Source organism: Octopus sinensis, linkage group LG6 (assembly GCF_006345805.1).
Source record: "Octopus sinensis linkage group LG6, ASM634580v1, whole genome shotgun sequence".
Lineage (NCBI taxonomy): Eukaryota > Metazoa > Mollusca > Cephalopoda > Octopoda > Octopodidae > Octopus > Octopus sinensis.
Window position 1 is genome coordinate 34,919,247 of NC_043002.1, and position 21,734 is coordinate 34,940,980.

At 38.8% G+C, this 21,734-nt stretch overlaps 1 protein-coding gene across 1 annotated transcript in view; it reads left to right on the forward strand.

Moving 5' to 3' along the window:
- LOC118763775 (zinc finger protein 239-like) overlaps positions 1–21,453 on the forward strand; it is a 29,519-nt gene extending 8,066 nt beyond the window's left edge. The window contains exons 2-3 of the mRNA XM_036503504.1: positions 18,168–19,025; positions 21,391–21,453. Coding sequence (XP_036359397.1) covers positions 18,639–19,025; positions 21,391–21,453 — 450 coding nt within the window. The 5' untranslated portion in view covers positions 18,168–18,638. The remainder of the gene's footprint in view (positions 1–18,167; positions 19,026–21,390) is intronic.
- The last annotated feature ends 281 nt before the right edge of the window (positions 21,454–21,734 follow it).

The window sequence follows — 21,734 nt, forward strand, 5'->3', positions numbered from 1 at the left end:
CAGCCTCATCTGGCACAAGTGTCAAAATCAAAATCAAAACAAATCAAAATAGATGAACATCAATGGAATCTGTATCTTTGTGGTAACAGTGCCGGTGGCACACACTTTGTGGACAGGCCGGTGGTACCAGTGCCGGTGGCACACAAGAGAACCATCCGAAAGTGGCCGTAGCCAGTTCCGCATCGACCGGCCTCCGTGCTGTGGGCACGTAACAAACACCATCCGATCATGGCCGTTCGCCAGCATCATGGCCTCCGTGCTGTGGGCACATAACAACACCATCGATCGTGGCCGTTCGCCAGCCTCTTTGGCACCGTGTCAAATCAAAATGAAACAAATCAAAATAGATGAACAATCAAATGGAATCTGTTATTCTCCCTCGACGGTTGGTACCAGGGTACAGTGCCTGTGGCACACAAGAAATCCATCAGTGCTGTAGTCAGTGCGGTGGGCACATGACAAACACCATCCGATCGTGGCCGTTCGCCAGCCTCATCTAGCCACCTGTGTGTCGGTGGCACATAAATACACCATCCGAAGACCCGGCAAGACTAGTCAGGCCATAACCCATGGCCCCTACCTGGGACGTAGTCCAGTCCACCTGTGCATACCTTCCTTCTTGTGACACTTGTGAAGACTGTTGAGAGGCAAGAAAGTGAAAATCAAACAAATCAAAATAGATGATGAACATCAATGGAATTTGTATATTTGTGTACCAGTGCCGGTGGCACGTGGCACATAAGAAAAACCATCCGAACGTGCCGTAGCCAGTACCGCATCGACTGGCCTCCGTGCTGTGGGCACGTAACAAGCACCATCCGATCGTGGCCGTTTGCCAGCCTCATCTGGCACCTGTGCACTGCGGTGGCACATAAAAAAAACACCATCCGAGCGTGGCCGTCTGCCAGCCTTGTCTGGCACCTGTGTCGTTGGCACATAAAAAAAACCATCCGAGCGTGGCCGTCTGCCAGCCTCGTCTGGCACGTGTGTCGGTGGCACATAAAAACACCATCCGAGCGTGCCCGTCTGCCAGCCTCGTCTGGCACCTGTGTCGGTGGCACATAAAAAAAACACCATCCGAGCGTGGCCGTTCAGCCTCGTCTGGCACCTGTGTCGGTGGCACATAAAATCACCCACTACACTCTCGGAGTGGTTGGCGTTAGGAAGGGCATCCAGCTGTAGAAAACTGCCAGATCTGACTGGACTGGTGCAGCTTTCGGGCTCCCCAGACCCCAGTTGAACCGTCCAACCCATGCTAGCATGGAAAGCGGACGTTAATGATGATGATGATGATGATGATGATACACATCATCATCATCATCATCGTTTAACGTCCGTTCTCCATGCTAGCATGGGTTGAACGGTTCGACCGGGGATCTGGGAAGCCAGATCTGGCTGCACCAGGCTCCAGTCTTATCTGGCAATGTTTCTACAGCTGGATGCCCTTCCTAACGCCAACCACTCCGTGAGTGTAGTGGGTGCTTTTTACGTGCCACCTGCACAGGTGCCAGGCGAGGCTGGCAACGGCCACGGTCGGATTGGTGTATTTTATGTGCCACCGGCACGGAAGCCAGTCGAGGCCGCGCTGGCATCGGCCACAAGTCGGATAGTGCTTTTTACGTACCACCAGACCAGGGATCCTGGCTGGTTCAATTCGATTTCGCTTTAGCTTGCCCCAACATGTCTTCGCAAGCAAAGGGGGTTGGCAAAATCCTATGAAAGTACTGGTTAGTTACCTATACAAACAATTGAACATTACAGTTTACATTCTACTGCAAGGCAACTATATAAACCGCGGAGTGGTTGGCGTTAGGAAAGGCATCCAGCCGTAGAAACACTGCCAGATCAGACTGGGCCTGATGCAGCCTTCCGGCTTCACAGACCCCAGTTGAACCGTCCAACCCATGCTAGCATGGAAAGCGGACGCAAAATGATGATGATGATGTCTGTCTATATATATGTATGTGTGTATATATATATATATATATGTATGTGTGTGTATATATATATATATATATGTATGTGTGTGTATATATATATATATATATATATATGTATGTGTGTGTATATATATATGTATGTGTATATATACATATATATATTTATAAAATAAATAAATGCGCCCTTTTTAAAGCCTAACTAGGCTCATGGGCCCGGTTTCCATGGCATATGTGTTCCCCAGCTGGATGGGACACTAGTCCATCACAGCGTTACTCATTTTTGCCAGCTGAGTGGACTGAACGCGTCGCCCAGTCCAGAAATCGAAACTACAATCTTACGATCATGATGCTGACACCCTAACCACTAAGCCACGTACCTCCACACACACACACATATATATATAAATATATAATAAAATATTAGGGAATAAATCCAAACTTACAGGGAAAAATCAGATTTAGGATTGAATCCAATTTTATAGTAAAATATTATATTATATTAAATTAGAGATAAAACCACTATTAGGCAAATCATACAATGAAAAACTTAAGCCAATACATAAGATTAATTAATTTATATTATTTAAATATATATTAAAATTATTAAAAAAGATAATTAATATAACACTACGATCGTTTCATGGCTGTTCAATTCTTAAAATTTTCGAGTTACAGTCATTCTTCAGGTGGTTTAAATATTTAACTTGGCGAGGTTTAATCAAGTTAAATATTTAAACCACCTGAAGAATGACTGTAACTCGAAAATTTTAAGAATTGAACAGCCATGAAACGATCGTCGTGTTATATTTATCATCATCATCATCATCATCGTTTAGCGTCCGTTTTCCATGCTAGCATGGGTTGGACGGTTCTACTGGGGTCTGTGAAGCCAGAAGGCTTCATCAGGCCCAGTCAAATCTAGCAGTGTTTCTACGGCTGGATGCCCTTCCTAACGCCAACCACTCCGAGAGTGTAGTGGGTGCTTTTTACGTGCCACCCGCACAGGTGCCAGACAGAGCTGGCAAACGGCCACGAACGGATGGTGCTTTTTATGTGCCACGGCACGAGGGCCAGGCGAGGCTGGCAACGGCCACGAAACGGGGCGGTGCTGGCAACGGTCGCGAAACGGAAGGTTCTCTTACATGCCACCGGCACTGGTAACACATTTGCAATTTCCATTGATCGATTTCGATTCTGATCCTCACTTGCCTCAACGGGTCTTCACAAGTAGAGTTTCGACATGCCACCGGCACTGGTAACACATCTGCAATTTCCATTGATCGATTTCGATTCTGATCCTCACTTGCCTCAACAGGTCTTCACAAGTAGAGTTTTGTGTCCCAAGAAGGGAAGGTATGCATACGTAGGCTGGCTCCATCCCATGTAGAAGGCCACGGGTTATGGACTCACTTGTCCTGCCGGGTCTTCTCGCGCACAGCACACTTCCAGAGGACTCGGTCTCTAGTCATTTCCTCAGTGAGACCTAAAGTTCGAAGGTCGTGCTTCACCACCTCGTCCCAGGTTTTCCTGGGTCTGCCTCTTCCACAGGTTCCCTCAACTGCTAGGGTGTGGCACTTTTTCACACAACTATCTGATGATGATGATGATGAGAATAAAAGTATATCAATGTATTTGATGTGTAGTGAGATTAATTTGGAATCAACTGTTCTTGCTTCATCTGGAATTGTTCTTTAGATCATCATCATCATCATCATCGTTTAACGTCCGCTTTCCATGCTAGCATGGGTTGGACGGTTCAACTGGGGTCTGGGAAGCCAGAAGGCTGCACCAAGCCCAGTCTGATCTGGCAGTGTTTCTACAGCTGGATGCCCTTCCTAACGCCAACCACTCCGAGAGTGTAGTGGGTGCTTTTTACATGCCACCTGTACAGGGGCCAGACGAGGCTGGATATATATATATATATATATATATAAATGTATGTATGTGTGTATATATATATATATATATATATATATATATATATATATATATATATATATAGTTTAAAAAAAACTTTTCTTCTAATTTTTCTAAATTTAATTATTTAATCGTTACAGTTGAAAAGGTCTCAAAATGACCGAAACCGGTACTGAAATGTTCACTATAAAATTATTTTAGCATTTTCTATTTTTTACTTGTTTTTTCATATATATCAACTCGTGTGTTCCTTTTCACCCTTATACATATATATATATTCTTTTACTTGTTTCAGACATTTGACCGGCCATGCTGGAGCACCACCTTAAGGGGTTTTTTAATCAAAGAAATCAAACCCAGAGCTTATTCTTTCCATGCCTAGTACTTATCCTATAGTTCTCTTTTTCCAAACCGCTAAGTTACAGGGACATAAACACACCTCCATCACTTGTCAAGTGGTGATGGCAGTGGGGGAGAAGCACACAAACACACACATGTATACAACAGGTTTCTTTCAGTTTCCTTTGACCAAATCTACTCAAAAGGCTTTGGTCAGCCCAAGGCTATAGAAAAAGAGATTTGCCCAAGGTGCCACGCAGTGAGATTGAACATGGAACCATGTGGTTGGGAAGCAAGCCATGACTGCACTTATGTAGTGCCAAATGGTATATTCCTGGTTATGGCACATAACTGGTTACCATTGGTTTTTGCGCATCTGCTATTGCGTTTGGCAGTATTGATGAATGAGACATGCGAGCTGGAAACATATAGCCTCTGTAATGCTGAAGGTAAATATACAGTCTTGGTCAGCTTGGTGCTGTTTAATTAATTAACTAATTGATTGCTTGATTAATGGTTCAGTTAATCAAACAATCAGTTCTGTCAAAGTCATTTGGTTACCATCTGCAACCCACCTCATCAATGACGCAGTTTCTGTTCTAGGTTTGTCTGCCTGTCCTGAAGCTAGTTAATGGGTAAGTAAGTTAATCAACGGAAAAATAAATAGTAAAGAAGTGAAATAGAACCAGTGTGTGTATCAATTATTGGCAAGATGATCCTTCTGAGATACAACAATCATGTGTTTTCAAATTTAGGTACAAGTCCAGCAATTTCAGGGAAGTGGGTAAGTTGATTACATCAACCCCATTGATCATTATTTTATCAACCTTGAAAGGATGAAAGGCTGAGTGTACCTCAGCAGAATTTGAACCCAGAGTGTAAAATGGCCAAAATGCCACTAAGCATTTTGTCTGGCATGCTAATTTTTCTCCTGCATTACTTATGTCATATCCATTTGATTCGGATACATAATCATCACTCATTTTTACTTTCTTCTTTTCTATGTTGGCATGGGTTAGACAAAACTTCTTAAGATGGAATTCTATGGCTAGATATCATTCTTGGCGCTAAACAATATATATTTTGAAGTAAGGTACGTTATTTCAATGGTCTCCATGTCAAACAGCAGTCGGATATTTTCTTTGTGAAAGATATAAAAATAGGATCAGGTAGGGATGTGTGAAAAGAAGCTGGCTGCCCCAAAAATAATATAGCAACGTCATCAGACCTTGAACAACCATAACCCTGTCATCACTGCAATTGGATATGTCAATTTCCCATCGGGCCTTATCAGCCCCGAATGAGCGTGTAGACAATATGGACAACAGCCTTCCTAATGTTCATCAGTGAAGTGATGCCAAGATGTGTGTGTGTGTGTGTGTATATATATATATATATATATATATATATATATATATAATAACACTATTTTACAATGACATGTGTACTTTACCCATACATAACCCTTTTGCACCCCAGTAGATTATGTTTCCATGCCAACACATCCTGATACCCTACGACTGTTCTACCTCATGTCAGGCAATTAATCTAAGTTGCACCAGTTCTGTACTAATTAGCCCTAGTAGCAAATGTGCTTCATGACATAACTCAAACAATGGATGACTGAAATCATCTCCCTAGGTATGTCCCTTCCATTCCCTCATGCAATCTAAACATCCCCATTGTCCCAAGTGGGAAACACTGCCTACCCACTACTTCACAACCAAAATGACTTAATTATCAACACTCTCATAAAGCATACCTCCATGTTTTCTGCTCACTTTATTTCTAGTCCTACATTACACAGAATCAACACAACTCCTCTAAAACAGCTACTCTATCCTACACACATGCTCACACACACACACATACCCCTTCCATACGCACAATTGCTAAATGCAAAATCAACTAAATAAAGTCTCTCCAATAATCCTTAAATTGTGCTTCGGTATCAGTCTCTATTCTTATAAAATACTTGAGTATTTGAGTACCGAAATCTATTTCAGGTTTTAGAGGACATCTTAGAGTGTATCTCTTTTAAAGAAAAGCAAGCTCCTTGACCCTGCCAACTTCCACAGCCCTATTGCTTTCCATTAACAATCAATTTCTTCATCATCTTCACTCACTCACTCTCTCTCTCTCACACCCTCTCTCTTTCTCTCTCTGTTATCACCAGTATGGCTTTTGTAGAACCAGATCAATTATATACTTGCTTCCCTATATCACTGCTCAGTGGTCTGTTCATTTCTACAATGACAAAGTTTTAGCTAAGCTATTCACTTAAGGGCTTTATCAGCTTTTCTTTTTCAGATTAGAAAACTTGTCAGATTACAGCCTCCACTGACAGATTTCTCTCCAACTTACATTCTCTCAACTTTTCTGAACCCCAAGTTTAATGTCATCTCCCAGTCTTCTTTCTGTACCCCAACAACCTTTTGGCTGTCACTTCTAACACACACTCATATTTGTACACACATGAGATATCGACCTCCATTATCCTTTACCTTTCTGCACACAGGTGTACTTCATATGCAGTCTATACGCTTCATGTCAGGTTCACACTGTTGAAATTAACGGAGGCTGCAAAAAACTTCTTTCAGTGGAAACCTCACATCCCTAGCAACAATACAAATACACATTTTTTTTATATATATTGAGGTAACACTGTTGTACCTCACTTTTTCTCTGCATGAGCAATACACAACTAAACCCTTTAAACATGCTACAAATGTTAGGTCTAACAATCTCTAATAATCTTTTATTGTAATTTCTCACACATACAACATTATGCCAAAACCCCATCTCTAAGACACATTCCTTTTTGGAGACAAAAATAATTTAATCCCAATTACTTCCTCCCAATAAGGTCAAATAGCTGCAGTGACACTGAAGAGGTGATTCTTGTATCTAGGATGCTGTTGTTGTTGGTACACATGTACATCTCATTAGAACAAAAGGTCATCAGGCAAGGATCTATTCACCAACATATTACAGCCACTGCCTTAAAGACATATGGTCTCTTCTCGATACATCTTCTATTGCTGCTAAAATAGCTTCAACATAGTTTTCTACAGAACTGTCTTGCCTTGTGCATCACAGCTTCCAGGCCTAATACTTCCTCATAAATCTTCATCTCTTGAAATATTCTCCACCTCTACATTTTTCTCAGACACTAGCCTACAACATAAACCATATCACTCTCGCAAGTCTACGGACATTTTTTTTACAAATGTAGCCATTACTCCACCGCCTCCCAAGAAGTTTGCTTTGATAAAATCAAAATCAAAATCGATCAACATCAATGGAAATTATAGCTGTGATACCAGTGCCGGTGGCACATAAGAGAATCATCCAAACATGGCCGTAGCCAGCACCGCCCCGACTGGCTTCCGTGCCAGTGGCACGTAAAAAGCACCATCTGATCATGGTCGTTTGCCAGCCTCGTCTGGCACGTAAAAAGCACCCACTACACTCATGGAATGGTTGGCATTAGGAAGGGCATCCAGCCGTAAAAACATTGCCAGATCAGACTGGGCCTGGTGCAGCCTTCTGGCTTCCCAGACCCCAGTTGAACTGTCCAACCCATGCCTGCATGGAAAGCGGATGCTAAACGATGATGATGACAATCTTGGCTGTGTGGTAAGAAGTTTACTTTCCGACCCCATGGTTCTGAGTTCAGTCCCATTGTGCAGCACTTTGAGCACGCATCTTCTATTATAGCTCCAAGTTGACCAATGTCTTGTAGACAGAAACTAGAAGAAGCCCATCATATACATGTGTGTATCTTTGTATTTATCTTCACCATTTGATATCTGGTGTTGGTTTGTTTACACCCCTATAACTTAGCAATTTAGCAAAAAAAAAAAAAAAGAAAAGAAAAACAGATAGAATCAGTACCAGGTTTTAAAAAATATAGGTTGATTTGTTGAACTAAATTTCAAGGTGATGCCTCAGCATATCACCAGCATGGACTGCAGGTCCATTGATTGAAACAAGCAAAAGATAAAAAGACTCTATTGTTTTAAGGAGTTTTTGGTATTAAGATTTATCAGTATGATGTTTCGTTTTGGGATTTGGTTTGCAAGATTCTTTATATGAGTTCGTGTGTTGAAACATATTCTGTTGTATCTGGGGAGAGTAATTTTCTTTTTGTGCCTTATGATTTAACACACTCACCGGTAAAATTTCCACTTATTTCTTATTTTTATTTATTTATTTTTTTATTTAAGAAATAAGTGGAAATTTTACCGGTGAGCGTGTTAAATCATAAGGCACAAAAAGAAAATGACTCTCCCCAGACACAACAGTATGATGTTATTTCAGGCAAATATATCAATGATTTCACATATTTTCTCATGGTACTGATTAACTCACTCCTGTGTGCTGCTAGAAAACCCAAATGCTATGATATCTCAAAATGACTCACCTTAATCATCATATCTTTCTCAAGCTACACAGCTTCAAATCACTTCAAAATTCATGTTAATGTTGTTGATCAAATGTTAATGATTTGAACGTTATTACAGGTATCTCTATTGAAACACATCTAAAATCTATGATGGACTTTATGGTTGCTATTGACTACAAAGATGGATTATTTTTGTTAATGGTTTATTGCACTGCTGATAACCATATGATAAATGTAGTGGTTTATCTCATTGCTGATAACATCTGAGATGGTGTTGCTGTTATGCACGCTGACATCCTGGATTACATCAGGAGACAGACCACCCCATCACTAACAGACACTTTCCAGCATCTGGCCTCACAAGTGTGCTACTCCTCTCTCTGCCTTTTCTATTGCTATAATAATGGCCTTCTTTCCTTAGATTTGGCTGCTTTCGTACCCTGACCACTAAGGTACTCCTTTCCCACTCATCTCGCCACCCCTTGTGCACTTAACTATTCCTTTCTCTGCACCCAATCACTACACCCAATACTTCTTTCCAGAACATCAACCCTCTGGATTCTTTTCCCTGTTCATATCCTTCCTGCAGGCATTAATCTACAACAGTTTAAACAGAACATTTAATGGCAGCAGTTTCTGCTTGTGAAAAAATGTTATATGATAACCATAGCAATTTATCTGTATGTTGCTAGTTATATGATAGCCATCACAATTTTATTTCACTGCAATGAACTACATGAAAACCATAGTGCTCTATGATAGAAATGAATGTGGAAGGAAGTAGAGGAAGGGAACAACCAAGAAAGATACAACTGAAGATGCCACACAAAGAAATGTGGACAAAAGGGTTTTGTAGTTAAGTTTGGGTAATAGGAACATAGGTAACAGTGATGTTATTTGCATAAGATTGTATGTATATTTCATTGAGGTGTATACAGAAAGATTGTGTAGGTATGATTTAAAAAGAAAACCAAACAAAAGATTTGGAATTTATTATTTAACCATCATCATCGTTTAATGTACGTTCTCCATGCTAGCATGGGTTGGACAGAAGGCTGCACCAGGCTCTAGTCTGATCTGGCAGTGTTTCTACAGCTGGATGCCCTTCCTAACGTCAACCACTCCGAGAGTGTAGTGGGTGCGTTTTACGTGCCACCGACACAGGTGCCAAGCGAGGCTGGCAACGGCCACGATCGGATTGGTATTTTTTACGTGCCACCGGCACCATCATCATCATCATCATCATCGTTTAACGTTCGCTTTACATGCTAGCATGGGTTGGACGATTTTGACTGAGGGCTGGCGAACCAGATGGCTGCACCAGGCTCCAATCTTGATCTGGCAGAGTTTCTACAACTGGATGCCCTTCCTAACGCCAACCAGGGTAAATCCCAGCTGTTTCCTCTTGAAACACTTCTGCTTATTCCCTTATTACAATGCAATATGTGGTCACAGTTGCTGCTGTATGTCAGTCGAAATACATTAAAATTGAGAATTATGGAAATATTATTTGCAGAGTTGTTGTATAATAAAACAGGAAAGTGGACAATCTCTTTGGTGTTATTCACTCTTCACTACACATGCTTCGCCTGCCAAAAGGAATTACAGTTTTACATGGTAGACAGACATTGAAGATTTTCAAATAAGAAGTTCCTTACATGTCTATCTAACATGTCAATACTTTTAATTCCCATTGGCAACCGAAACAAGTGCAATGGAAAACAAATAACATCAAAAAAAATGTCCACCTTCATATTTTATTTTGTTATATATATAAATTCATATCGCAACATAGTTTTACTTGCCAGCTAAGTCTTAAGTATTCTGCTTACAGAAAATGCAAATAATATACAGTCTTTTTAATCACCATGTTAGGGTGAAATAAATATTAGCATTTTTAAAAATCTTTGGTCTAGAAGGAGCTGGGCCTATGACCTTTACATGTCTTGTGAAACAAGTGAAGTTGATGCTGTTAATATTCTACCTAAAATATTTCAAGTTCATGACTGCAGGAAAGACATGTACTGGGAGCGAGTTAATGAGATCTTGTGTACTAGGGAGCAAGTGCTGGGTGTCATGATTGGTGTGGGATCTATGAGGATTGGCTACAGTGTGGGTGATGAGAGAAGACAATCGTGAGTAAAAAGTACTTGACTGAACTAGCCAGTTCGGAAATGGTCTTTGGAGTAGCAAGTTTTTAATGTGGTCTTTCAAATAGCAAGATAAAAAGCAGATGGGGGAAACAGCACATCTCTGGACCAAAGGCTGAAACATGTTTGTGACTTCATGCTAATCTGTCAAGTAATTTTTTTCTTCTATTTAAATTCGTTTTGGTGGATATGTGGACTAGGATGCACCAACATTAATCATCTCAGATATAGGAGTATCTACTGAAATAGTCAGCTGGGCTTTATAGAGGGTTAGTATTTGGTGGAGGAAGAAGTATCTTCTAACTCTGAAGAGAAAAAAAACCATTCCTTAAAATACAGTCATTGCTATGTAAAGGGTGTATGTTTACATGGAAAGATCCTGTATGATTGTGGACATCATTTGGAGTGATCACAAGGGCCCTGGTTGCATACTACTATTGTTGAAACAGGTGTGTAGTGTGGTTGTGTTTTCTTGGTATGTGCAGTGATTGTGGGGATTTTTACTGCAGAAGAAGATAAGATGGGCTTGAACTTAGAGAATATTTTGAGATCTCTGTTCACTAGGTCATTGCAGATTTAGTGTGAGGTGTCTCACTTGTATGTGGATGGCATTTGTGTGCAGAAGGTTTGGGTGGAATGGAATGTCATATCATACATGAGTGTGGGCATTGTTGAAGGTGACTGCAAGTAGGGTCAATAATGTATGGGGAAAGTGTGTAGGGAAGAGGACCAAACCCTGGCTAACAAAGTGTAAGAGCTCCATCAAGTGTATGTTGCAGTTGTATGATCTGATCGAAAGCCACCAATCTGAGATATGATAGACAGAGCCCATAGGCAGGCAGTTTTGACAGGAGATTTATTCCAAGTTGCTGATGTTGAGGGTAATGACACTGTTAGAAGTCATTGGCGAGTAACATAAAATAGTTGCTCTCTAGTAAATTGGATTTTATAAAAGCTATACTGGCAGTCATTTTCTAATGACAGTTCAGTTTATTGTTGGTCAGGATCAATGGACATGATTTATATTTTCAGTTCAGTAACAGGAGGAGCAACTATTTGTAGAAACAGGGAGTGGGCATTTGTAGCAATTCCATTGCTGCTACTTTATTAACCTCAGCTGAATGATAGTAGACCCTAGCTAAAATCAAACTCAAGAAGTAAATGGACAAAACTAAATGCAGGAAATGAATCCAGAACTCTAGTATTTCTCCCAACTCATGCTTCTAACCGTCATCTTCAGTTATTAAATATTAATTTTTAACATTGACTTCATGGCATACGTATTAGGGAAATTCAGGATCGATTAAATCTATCGTAACATTTGACTGTTATTTTGTCAGACTGAAAAGTATGGAAAGTGAATTCCACTTGCATGGCATTTGAACTTAGGATGTGAAGAGATCCAACTTAACAGCAATTCTGCTATCTCATCATCATCATCATTTAGCATCCGCTTTCCATGCTATCATGGGTTGGATGGTTCAACTGGGGTCTGGGAAGCCAGAAGGCTGCGCCAGGCCCAGCCTGATCTGGCAGTGTTTCTACAGCTGGATACCCTTCCTAATGCCAACCACTCCGTGAGTGTAGTGGGTGCTTTTTACGTACCACCTGCACAGGTGCCAGACGAGGCTGGCATCTACGCTTCATAATTTAATGTTGACACACACACATACTAGGAAATATTGGGTCATCCCATAACATGTGGTTTTTTAATACTTCTTTCATTTTTCAAAATTAAGATAAACAAAGTTCTTTTTTAATCTAAAATATACGCTCTTCCATTTTCTACAATGCTCTTCCATCTATCTGGTTGACTCACAAAGCCCCTCTTCCAAAATTCACTTGTCCGTGACAAAAAATACTCCTCCAGTACTGTTCTGACCTCGTCTACAGAATTCATATTTTTTCCATCCAAATGATTTTGATGATTGCCAAATAAATGATAATCAGATAGGGTAATGTCCAGTGAATATGGTAGGTGGGGTATTGTTTCCCATTCAAACTGCCCCAGCCTTTGGAATGTCATCCTTGCTGTAAGTGACCGAGCATTATTCTGATGGAAGAATACCTTTTGTCTTGAAACTAAAGATAGTTGTTTTTCTTCTAGTGCTAACTTAAGCCACTCAAGCTGCTGGCAGTAGATCTCCTTTGTTATCATTTAGTTTGGGTTTAAAAGTTCAAATTGGACTAAACCTTTTCATATCCCACCAAACAAATAACAGCACTTTACATGGGTGAAGACTTTCTTTAGCCTGGTGTGTCAGTGTTACTCTTTTCCCTACCGACTGTCTTCAGTACTTGACATTTTTATAGAGAACCCATTTCTCGTCACCAGTCACTATTCAGTCTGAAAAAGCTTCATTTGTGAGACATGACAGCAAAGAAGAGCACACATTCACTCTCTGTGCATGATTAGACTAGGAAAGTTTGTGGGGAACCTATTGACCCATTTTGCTGACTTTTCTGTTAACACACAGGTGTTGGTGAATGATTGAATGACCAAACCTAAGCTTCTCTGCTAGTTCTTCAACAGTTATGATGGAATTTTGTTCCACCAGGGTTTGCATGTCATCCTCATTGAGCTCTACAGATCTTCCAAGATGAAGCTTGTCTTCTAAACTGTAGTTTCTGGCTTGGAATTTCTGGAACCACTGTTGACACTGGCTTACATTTATTGTCTGATCCCCATATATTGCATTAATATTCCCCGCACTTACCATTACGTTGTTGCCTTTAATGAACTCATAAATAAAAATATGCCGAATATGCTCCTTTGTCACTTCCATTATAACTTTGAAAGAACAACTGTTAAAATCGAACTGCTTTCTTCAAAACTTGCACTAAGAATAAAGTAAAATTAATGCCTGCTTTTATAGCAAGTTGATACAGGTAGTTTATCCCATCTGCATCTGACTTAGTTCATGCAATTGAAAAAATCGCATTAATTATGGGATGACCCAATAGTATTTAACTTTGCAACTTCTCTGGTGATGCTGGTCTAAGTATCCCAGTAATAAATTACAGATATCAGAAACACAGTTAATAGTTTATGCATGTAATGACACAAATACTGGTAATTTACTTCTTTAGATGCAAGAAGAATGATGGCAATGTTCTCTGGCAGAATCATTTGCACACTGGGCAAAATGTTTAGTGGCATTTCATCCATCCTTACGTTCTGAGTTCAAATTATGCCAAGGTCAACTTTGCCTTTCATCCTTTCAGAGTTGATAAAATAAGTGCCAGTTAAGCACTAGGGTTGATGTATTTGACTTACCTCTACCCCAAAATTGCTGGCCTTGTGTCAAAATTTGTAACCAATATGAAGATAGTCTTAATAATATATCAACGGAAAGTTTCTCTTCCTTATTCTTCTAATTTCATCTCTCTCTCTCTTTCTACTATCCAATGACTTTCTTTCCAATTTGTTTATCTTTAAGTAAATTTGTGATAACATATCTTATTAAAATACTATATATAACCAGGATTAGATATTTTGCCTTCACTGTATGTGCTGAAGTAGTAATTAATGGATCACTAAGTAATTAGGAACATTTAGATATTAAATATCATTGTTTAGATACTGAATAATTAAGAAATGACACGGAAAGCAAAATCAATAGGTACGTTGTTGATTCATTAAAACGCTAAGTGGAAGTAAATATGCAGATCAATATTATTGAGGGAAGGTCAATATTATTGTAGCTTCTTCTGGCTTGTACAGGACACATACATTTTGGTCTTTACCACTTTATAGTGATTTCAGTTTCATCTCGGAATACATAGTGTTTCTTATTCTGAGAAAGTCGGTTTATCTTATCTTACCAATCTCTTTGATCATACTGCAATATTGATTTCAAATTTAGCAGGCCAGAAATTTCAGGAGAGGGGTTAAGTCGATTACATTGACCCCAGTGTTCAACTGGTACTTATTTTATCGACCCCCAAAAGGATAAAAGGCAAGTTGACCTGGGCAGAATTTCATCTCGGAATATGAAGATGGATAAATTACTGCTAAGAATTTTACTCAGCAGGCTAACAATTCTGCCTGCTTGCCACCTTTTATCTTACTGTAATATCAACATCACTTCCATCATCTCAAAAATAAAAGATATAGTTATAAATAAATTCTTCTTCACTCCTGCCTCCCCCACCTCCCAACACCATCACACCACACCACACACCACTACACCTTACACACCCATACTACACAACATACTGCAATGCACACATCAGCACTGACCACTTCCCAGACCCACATTTTCACACCTACACATACACACATCAAGATCACCAGCCCTCTTCCACACACACATACAAACTCTCTTATACACACGCACACGCACCTTCATTTTGAGATCACCACCACTTTATTATCTTCCCTTCTCCCTAGCTCTCCTGTGGGACCTTTCTGTCCAGGCCTTTGCCATGATAGATCACTAGCCACTACACATTCTTTATTTTCTCTCCTTGTTTCTTTCTGTGTTCCTTTCTGTGGAAAAGCGTAGGCTCGAAATGTTAAAGACTTTTTCACTTCCCGAGCGTTATACTAATACATCTGTTTGTTGTCTACATCACCTGTCTTTGTCTTTTGTTTTTTTTTTGTGAAACCCCACTACAATTTCTATAGAACCAGATTTTACAGATTCTTATTGTATCACTCATCATGATGTTTGATATAAGGTTTTGTATTTTATAATGGAAAAGAAGCTAATGCAATTGTATGTCTTAAGAAATATGTGGTGAGTCATCACTACATTGGCAAATACTATGAAGGATGTATTTTATTAATGAAGTCTTAATGCTGGCTTACTCTGTGCTTGACTAATAGATAAATTAATATTTTGTTTATTGATTAATTAGTGATTCTCTGATTCTACTTCAGTATGTATGGTGAAATCTATGTAGATTTCATAGCAGAATAGACTCTGTAGAAATCTAATGAAGGTTCTGACTTTTGTAACAATAATCCACCTGTTATTGAAATAGTCACATACAGTGGGGGGTGGGGTGGGGACAAAAATAGTGAGCATCCATTAATTTTTATCATCGCTTTTTTACCCATTTTCTATGCTGACATATTAGATGGGTTTTCATGTTTGAGTTCAATATGTCTTTAGGGGTACTGCTCCTCTAAATGAGTTGTGGGGACACCATCTTGCTTGGTTTCCACCACTCTCCTTCTTAACCCTTTCGTTACTGTATTTATTTTGAGATGCTCTGTGTTTCTTCCAATTATTTTAAATATAACAAAGAATTTAGTAAAATAACATCGTTATCATTAAGCTAGTGTTAGGAACATAAATTGTGTCTAAGATTTAGTGGAAGATTTGAATTCAAAACTTATGAAAACAAGACATTTATACTAAAGAGCCAGAGCCAGTTTCAGCTGGCTTGGTAACAAAAGGGTTAATATCAACCACTTTACCAAGTGAACTGAGTTCTTGTTTGATGACACTAGTACTAGAGAAATATTGTGTTCATGGTAAGACACAACCTCACACTTAACAGAGTGTACTGGTTGAGTTTTTTGTCACATCAGCAATAGAGAGGTAACTGTGTCCTTGACATGACTAAAGGGTCCTTACAACCACATATCTCTGCTCATTTGCCTGCCTCTTTACAGAGTGAGAAGCATGAGTAATAGAGACGAGAATGATAGTGATGAGAGGAATGTGTAATAGGGAAAGGAATGGTAAGAGTACACAGTATTCTGAAATAGAGACATATATTCAGGCATCTTAACATAGATGGTAGAGAGATGACAGAAGTTTATGTAATCAAGGAGACAAAGCGATGACAAAGACTAGATGTGTGGAAGAAAAAGAGAGTATGATAGCTGACAGAGTGAAATGGGGTGATGACAGGCATGATGACAGGAGGGGAGGGTGAAGTTAGAGGGTACTGGGCAATCAAGACTCAGTGTAGTCATCTACACATAGGCCTTCAAGATAGGTTGAAGGGGTTGAGTGATGAGAGTGGTGGTAAGGAGAATGGAAAGTATATGGGTCTTGTACCAGTTAACTGCACAAAGGAGTGTCTGTGATGGAGAGTCAGACTAGGTGCAGTGGCATCCTTAGTTACCCTGGAAGCAATGTGAGCCACTCTCAGTTACACCGAAGGCAAAATTCAGTGAGACCCAAGAAGACAAAGAATTAAGAAATGAGGGATTGAGGTATGGGTGAAAGAATGCAATGTATGATGAAAGGAAGAGAGATCCACTGCTACTTTAGGTCACAACAACTTAGTACAGTGAGATCAAGAAATGACTTATAGGGACTTACGCTCAGGAAGCAAGAAAGATAAAGTCATGGACAAAAGGGATCTGGGTAACAGTGGTGTGGGCAATATACAGATGAGTGATAGGCTTGTGAGATAGAGGAATGAGCAACAAAGGCAGTGAGTAAGGATACAAGTGTTGGAGGATTGAGAGGCCATCAAATAAGTCAGTGATGTAAATTTGATAATACGCAAATATATATATATACAGGCATGCATATGTGCACACACATGAATACATATGCCTAGTGATACATGCCTTTATATAAGATAATTTTAATATTCATTTTGCCAATCCTCCTTCCATACAGTAACTCAGTCCTTTACTATTAGAAACAACAGCTTTAGATCTGTCTTTGTTACTTTGTTCCCCACAAAATACAATATAAAATATGAAGAAAACGTGCCATCAGCGGACGTTAAACGATGATGATGATGATGATGATGATGATGAAGAAAATATGTAATTTCTTAACTCACCAGCTGTTTCAGGATGCCCAGTGTTATGTAATAATCATAATCATAATTTGCAGATGAAATGTGCAAAAAGACATGAGTATGTAACCAGTAACCAGTCACATGAAGATACTACAATAAGTCTGGCTCCCCTCATCAAGTGAATATAGGAAAATATCATCATCATCATTTAGCATCCGCTTTCCATGCTAGCATGAGTTGGACGGTTCGACTGGGGTCTGGGAAGCCAGGTGGCTGCACCAGGCCCAGTCTGATCTGGCAATGTTTCTACGGCTGGATGCCCTTCCTAACGCCAACCACTCCGTGAGTGTAGTGGGTGCTTTTTACGTGCCACCGGCACAGGTGCCAGACGGGGCTGGCAAACAGCCACGGTTGGATGGTGCCTTTTACATGCTACCGGCACGGGGGCCTGGCGAGGCTGGCAACGGCCACGATCGGATGGTGCTTTTTATGTGCCATATTAATATAATATAGTTGATAAATATGATAATATTTTCCATGCTAAATGAATTATTCTTCCAATAGATGTGATTCTACAGAAGATATTTTGACCTTTAAGTCATGAAACAGTTTAGTTGTATGCTAATGTAAATGTTTTGTTAAATCTACATTTTTAACTACTCACTTATATCTTATACTGTTTCTTTATTATTTCAGAACATCAGATGACATCAGATTTAAAGAATTTTTAACCTTAGGTACACTGTCATTAGTTATCATATTTTGAAGACTAATGGAAGAAACTACATGCAGCTGATAAAAGGTCTGTTTATAATAACTGTTAAGATTACAGTAAAATATTTCCTCTGAAATGAGACTAAAAGCATAATTTCTCTAATTCACTGCTGGGAATCTGTACAAGATGATTTTACATTCCAATTAAACTTGGACATATTTACAAAGGTGTTTGAGGCATTTTCAGATACTGATGAAGATCATATTGATGGAAGTATGGCTGAAGAAATATTTGTTTGGAATAAACTATAACACAAATAAAAGACTGTAGCCATATGATATGGTTAAAGAAAAAAAACCATTGGGAAAATAAACTGTGTGAGAAATTTAAAAGGTTAACTTTTTTCATCTGAAGAGATAGGACATTCATTATAGTACTGTGATATTTCTGAAATGTCTCTAAAAAGAAACCTAACTACTGGAGAGAAGCCATATCACCGTGATATCTGTGGTAAATCATTTTTGAATGGAAGTCACTTAATTAGACACAAACACATTGATACAAGTGAGAAACCATATCGTTGTGATATTTGCAATAAATCATTTTCTAATGACAAGCATATAGCTAGACACAAATGCATTCATACTGGAGAGAAGCCACATCAATGTGATATCTGTGGTAAATCATTCTCACAGAGTGGTGACTTGATTATTCACAAACGCAGTCATACAGGAGAGAAACCATATCACTGCAATATCTGTGGTAAATCATTCTGCCATGGAAAAGCCTTAAATATTCACAAACACATTCATACTGGAGAGAAACTATATCATTGTGACGTTTGTAGTAAATCATTCTCTGAAAATGGTCACTTAACTAAACACAAACGTATTCATACTGGAGAGAAACCACATCATTGTGATATCTGTGGAAAATCTTTCTCTTTAAATGGCCACTTAACTAAACACAAATACATTCATACAGGAGAGAAACCATATCGTTGTGATATTTGTGGTAAATCATTCTCTCAAAATTATCACTTAACTGTACACAAGCGAATTCATACAGGAGAGAAACCATATCGTTGTGATATCTGTGGTAAATTATTTTCGGATGGAAGTCACTTAATCAGACACAAACGCGTTCATACAGGAGAGAACCCATATCATTGTGATATTTGTGGTAAATCATTTTCTGATGGAAGTCACTTAACTGCTCATATACGTATTCATACTGGAGAGAAGCCATATCATTGTGATATCTGTGATAAATCATTCTCTCAGAAAAGTAATCTCACTGTTCACAAACATATTCATACAGGAGACAAACCATATTATTGTGATATCTGCGGTAAATCTTTTTCTAGAAGTGGTGACTTAACTACTCACAAACACATTCATATGGGTGACAAGCCATATTGCTGTGACATCTGTGGTAATTCATTCTCTCAAAATTATCACTTAACTACACACAAACGAATTCATACAGGAGAGAAACCACATCACTGTAACACCTGTGGTAGGTCCTTCTCTCATAGAAATGCCTTAAATACTCACAAACGCATTCACACAGGAGAGAAACCATATCAGTGTGATATCTGTGGTAAGTCATTCCCTCATGCAAATACCTTACTTATTCACAAACAAATTCATATAGGAGAGAAGCCGTATCACTGTGATATATGTGGTAAAACTTTTACTTTCACTAGTGACTTAGAGAAACACAAATGCATTCATGATGGAAAAAAAACATATCATTGTGATATATGTGGTAAATTATTTTCGGATGGAAGTCATGTAGCTAGACACAAACGCATTCACACAGGGGAGAAACCATATCCCTGTGATATTTGTGGTAAGTCATTTTCCGTTAGTTGTAACCTAACTACTCACAAACGTATTCATACTGGAGAAAAGCCATATCATTGTGGTATCTGTGATAAATCATTCTCTCAGAAAAGTAATTCGCCACTCACAAGCTCATTCATTTAGGAGAAAAACCATATCACTGATATTTATGGTCTGTTGTACTCTTTAAATGGTAACTTAACTAAAACTACAATCATTCAGCAGGCGAGAAACCATATCACTGTGATATTTCTTGGAAATAATTTCACAAAACCACTTTCATACAGGATTTACCACATGTCGCTGTGATCTGTAAATCATTCTCTGAAAGTTGCACCTTGGCTACTCGTAGACATTACTCTTGCAGGAGAGAAATCTTCCTACTATGATGTATGTGGTATGTCATTCTCATGGAAATAAAAACTTATTCATATTGGAGTGAATCCATAATCATTGTGATAAATCATTCTCTCAAAAAAGATAACTTCACCATTTACAAATGCATTCATGTAGGAGAGACACTATATAACTGTGATGTCTGTGGTAAATCATTTTCTCAAAATTGTATGTCAACTAAACATATGACAGAAAATTAACTATATCAATGTCTAAAGCCATTCCATTAAAAAAAAATATCGGTTCGGCTAACAAGACCGATAGAATAAATACTAGGCTTACAAAGAATAAGTCCTGGGGTTGATTTGCTCGACTAAAGGCGGTGCTCCAGCATGGCCGCAGTCAAGTGGCTGAAGCAAGTAAAAGAATAAAAGAATATATATAACACTAAATGTGTGTCTTTCTTTTTTGTATTTGGTTTGCAAAATTTTTGATGTAAACTCATGTTTTGAAACAAATTTGGTTGTATCATAGACATTATGCCAACAATAAACCCAGCCCCCCCCCCCCCAAGACCTTTCTGTGTCATTTGCAACCTTATCAATGACTTGCTCTCTCTCCTCCTGATCTAAAAGTGTTCATACAATAAAGAAGCTACAATAGTATGTGATAACAAACACACAACACTAGTGCAATAACACTGTGTTATTACAGAATTTTCATATTCTATCTAACTTTTCCAGAGGGGAAAATGATACTGTTGATTTATTTGACATTGTAGGTAAATAAATGAATAATGGAACATTATTATAATTCTTATGTTACAAAGATATACACAAATCATAAAATGAAGTATTTCTTCATACCATAAGATGTGTATATGATGTCTAATAAAAATACATTCTTTCAATATCTTATGTATATTCTGATGTGAAATTTAGATTTCCATCTTAGAGGATGATTCTAATGATGGTTTAAACTTATATTAAGTTTATCATTTTTTTACTTATAACATAACCAGATGAGCCTGAATATTCAGATTAATGTAACTAAACTGAATCTACGAGGGACGTTCAATAAGTAATGCCTCTGACCCACTTGCAGTTGTTGGATCTAGCTGAAATTTTGCATGTGCAATCATTTATATCTCTATAGAGTAAGTGGCAAATTACAGCTCTGAATTACTTGTGGTTTCTGATTTACAGGTGTTTGAACCGAGTCAAGTGTGAAATGGAGCCTGTTGAGTGTTGAGCAGTGATCCGGTTTTTGTATTTGAAAGGACGCACACCACGGGAGACTTTTGATGAAATGAAAGTAACTTATGGTGATGATGCCCCATCATATGACCTTGTAAAACGCTGGCAT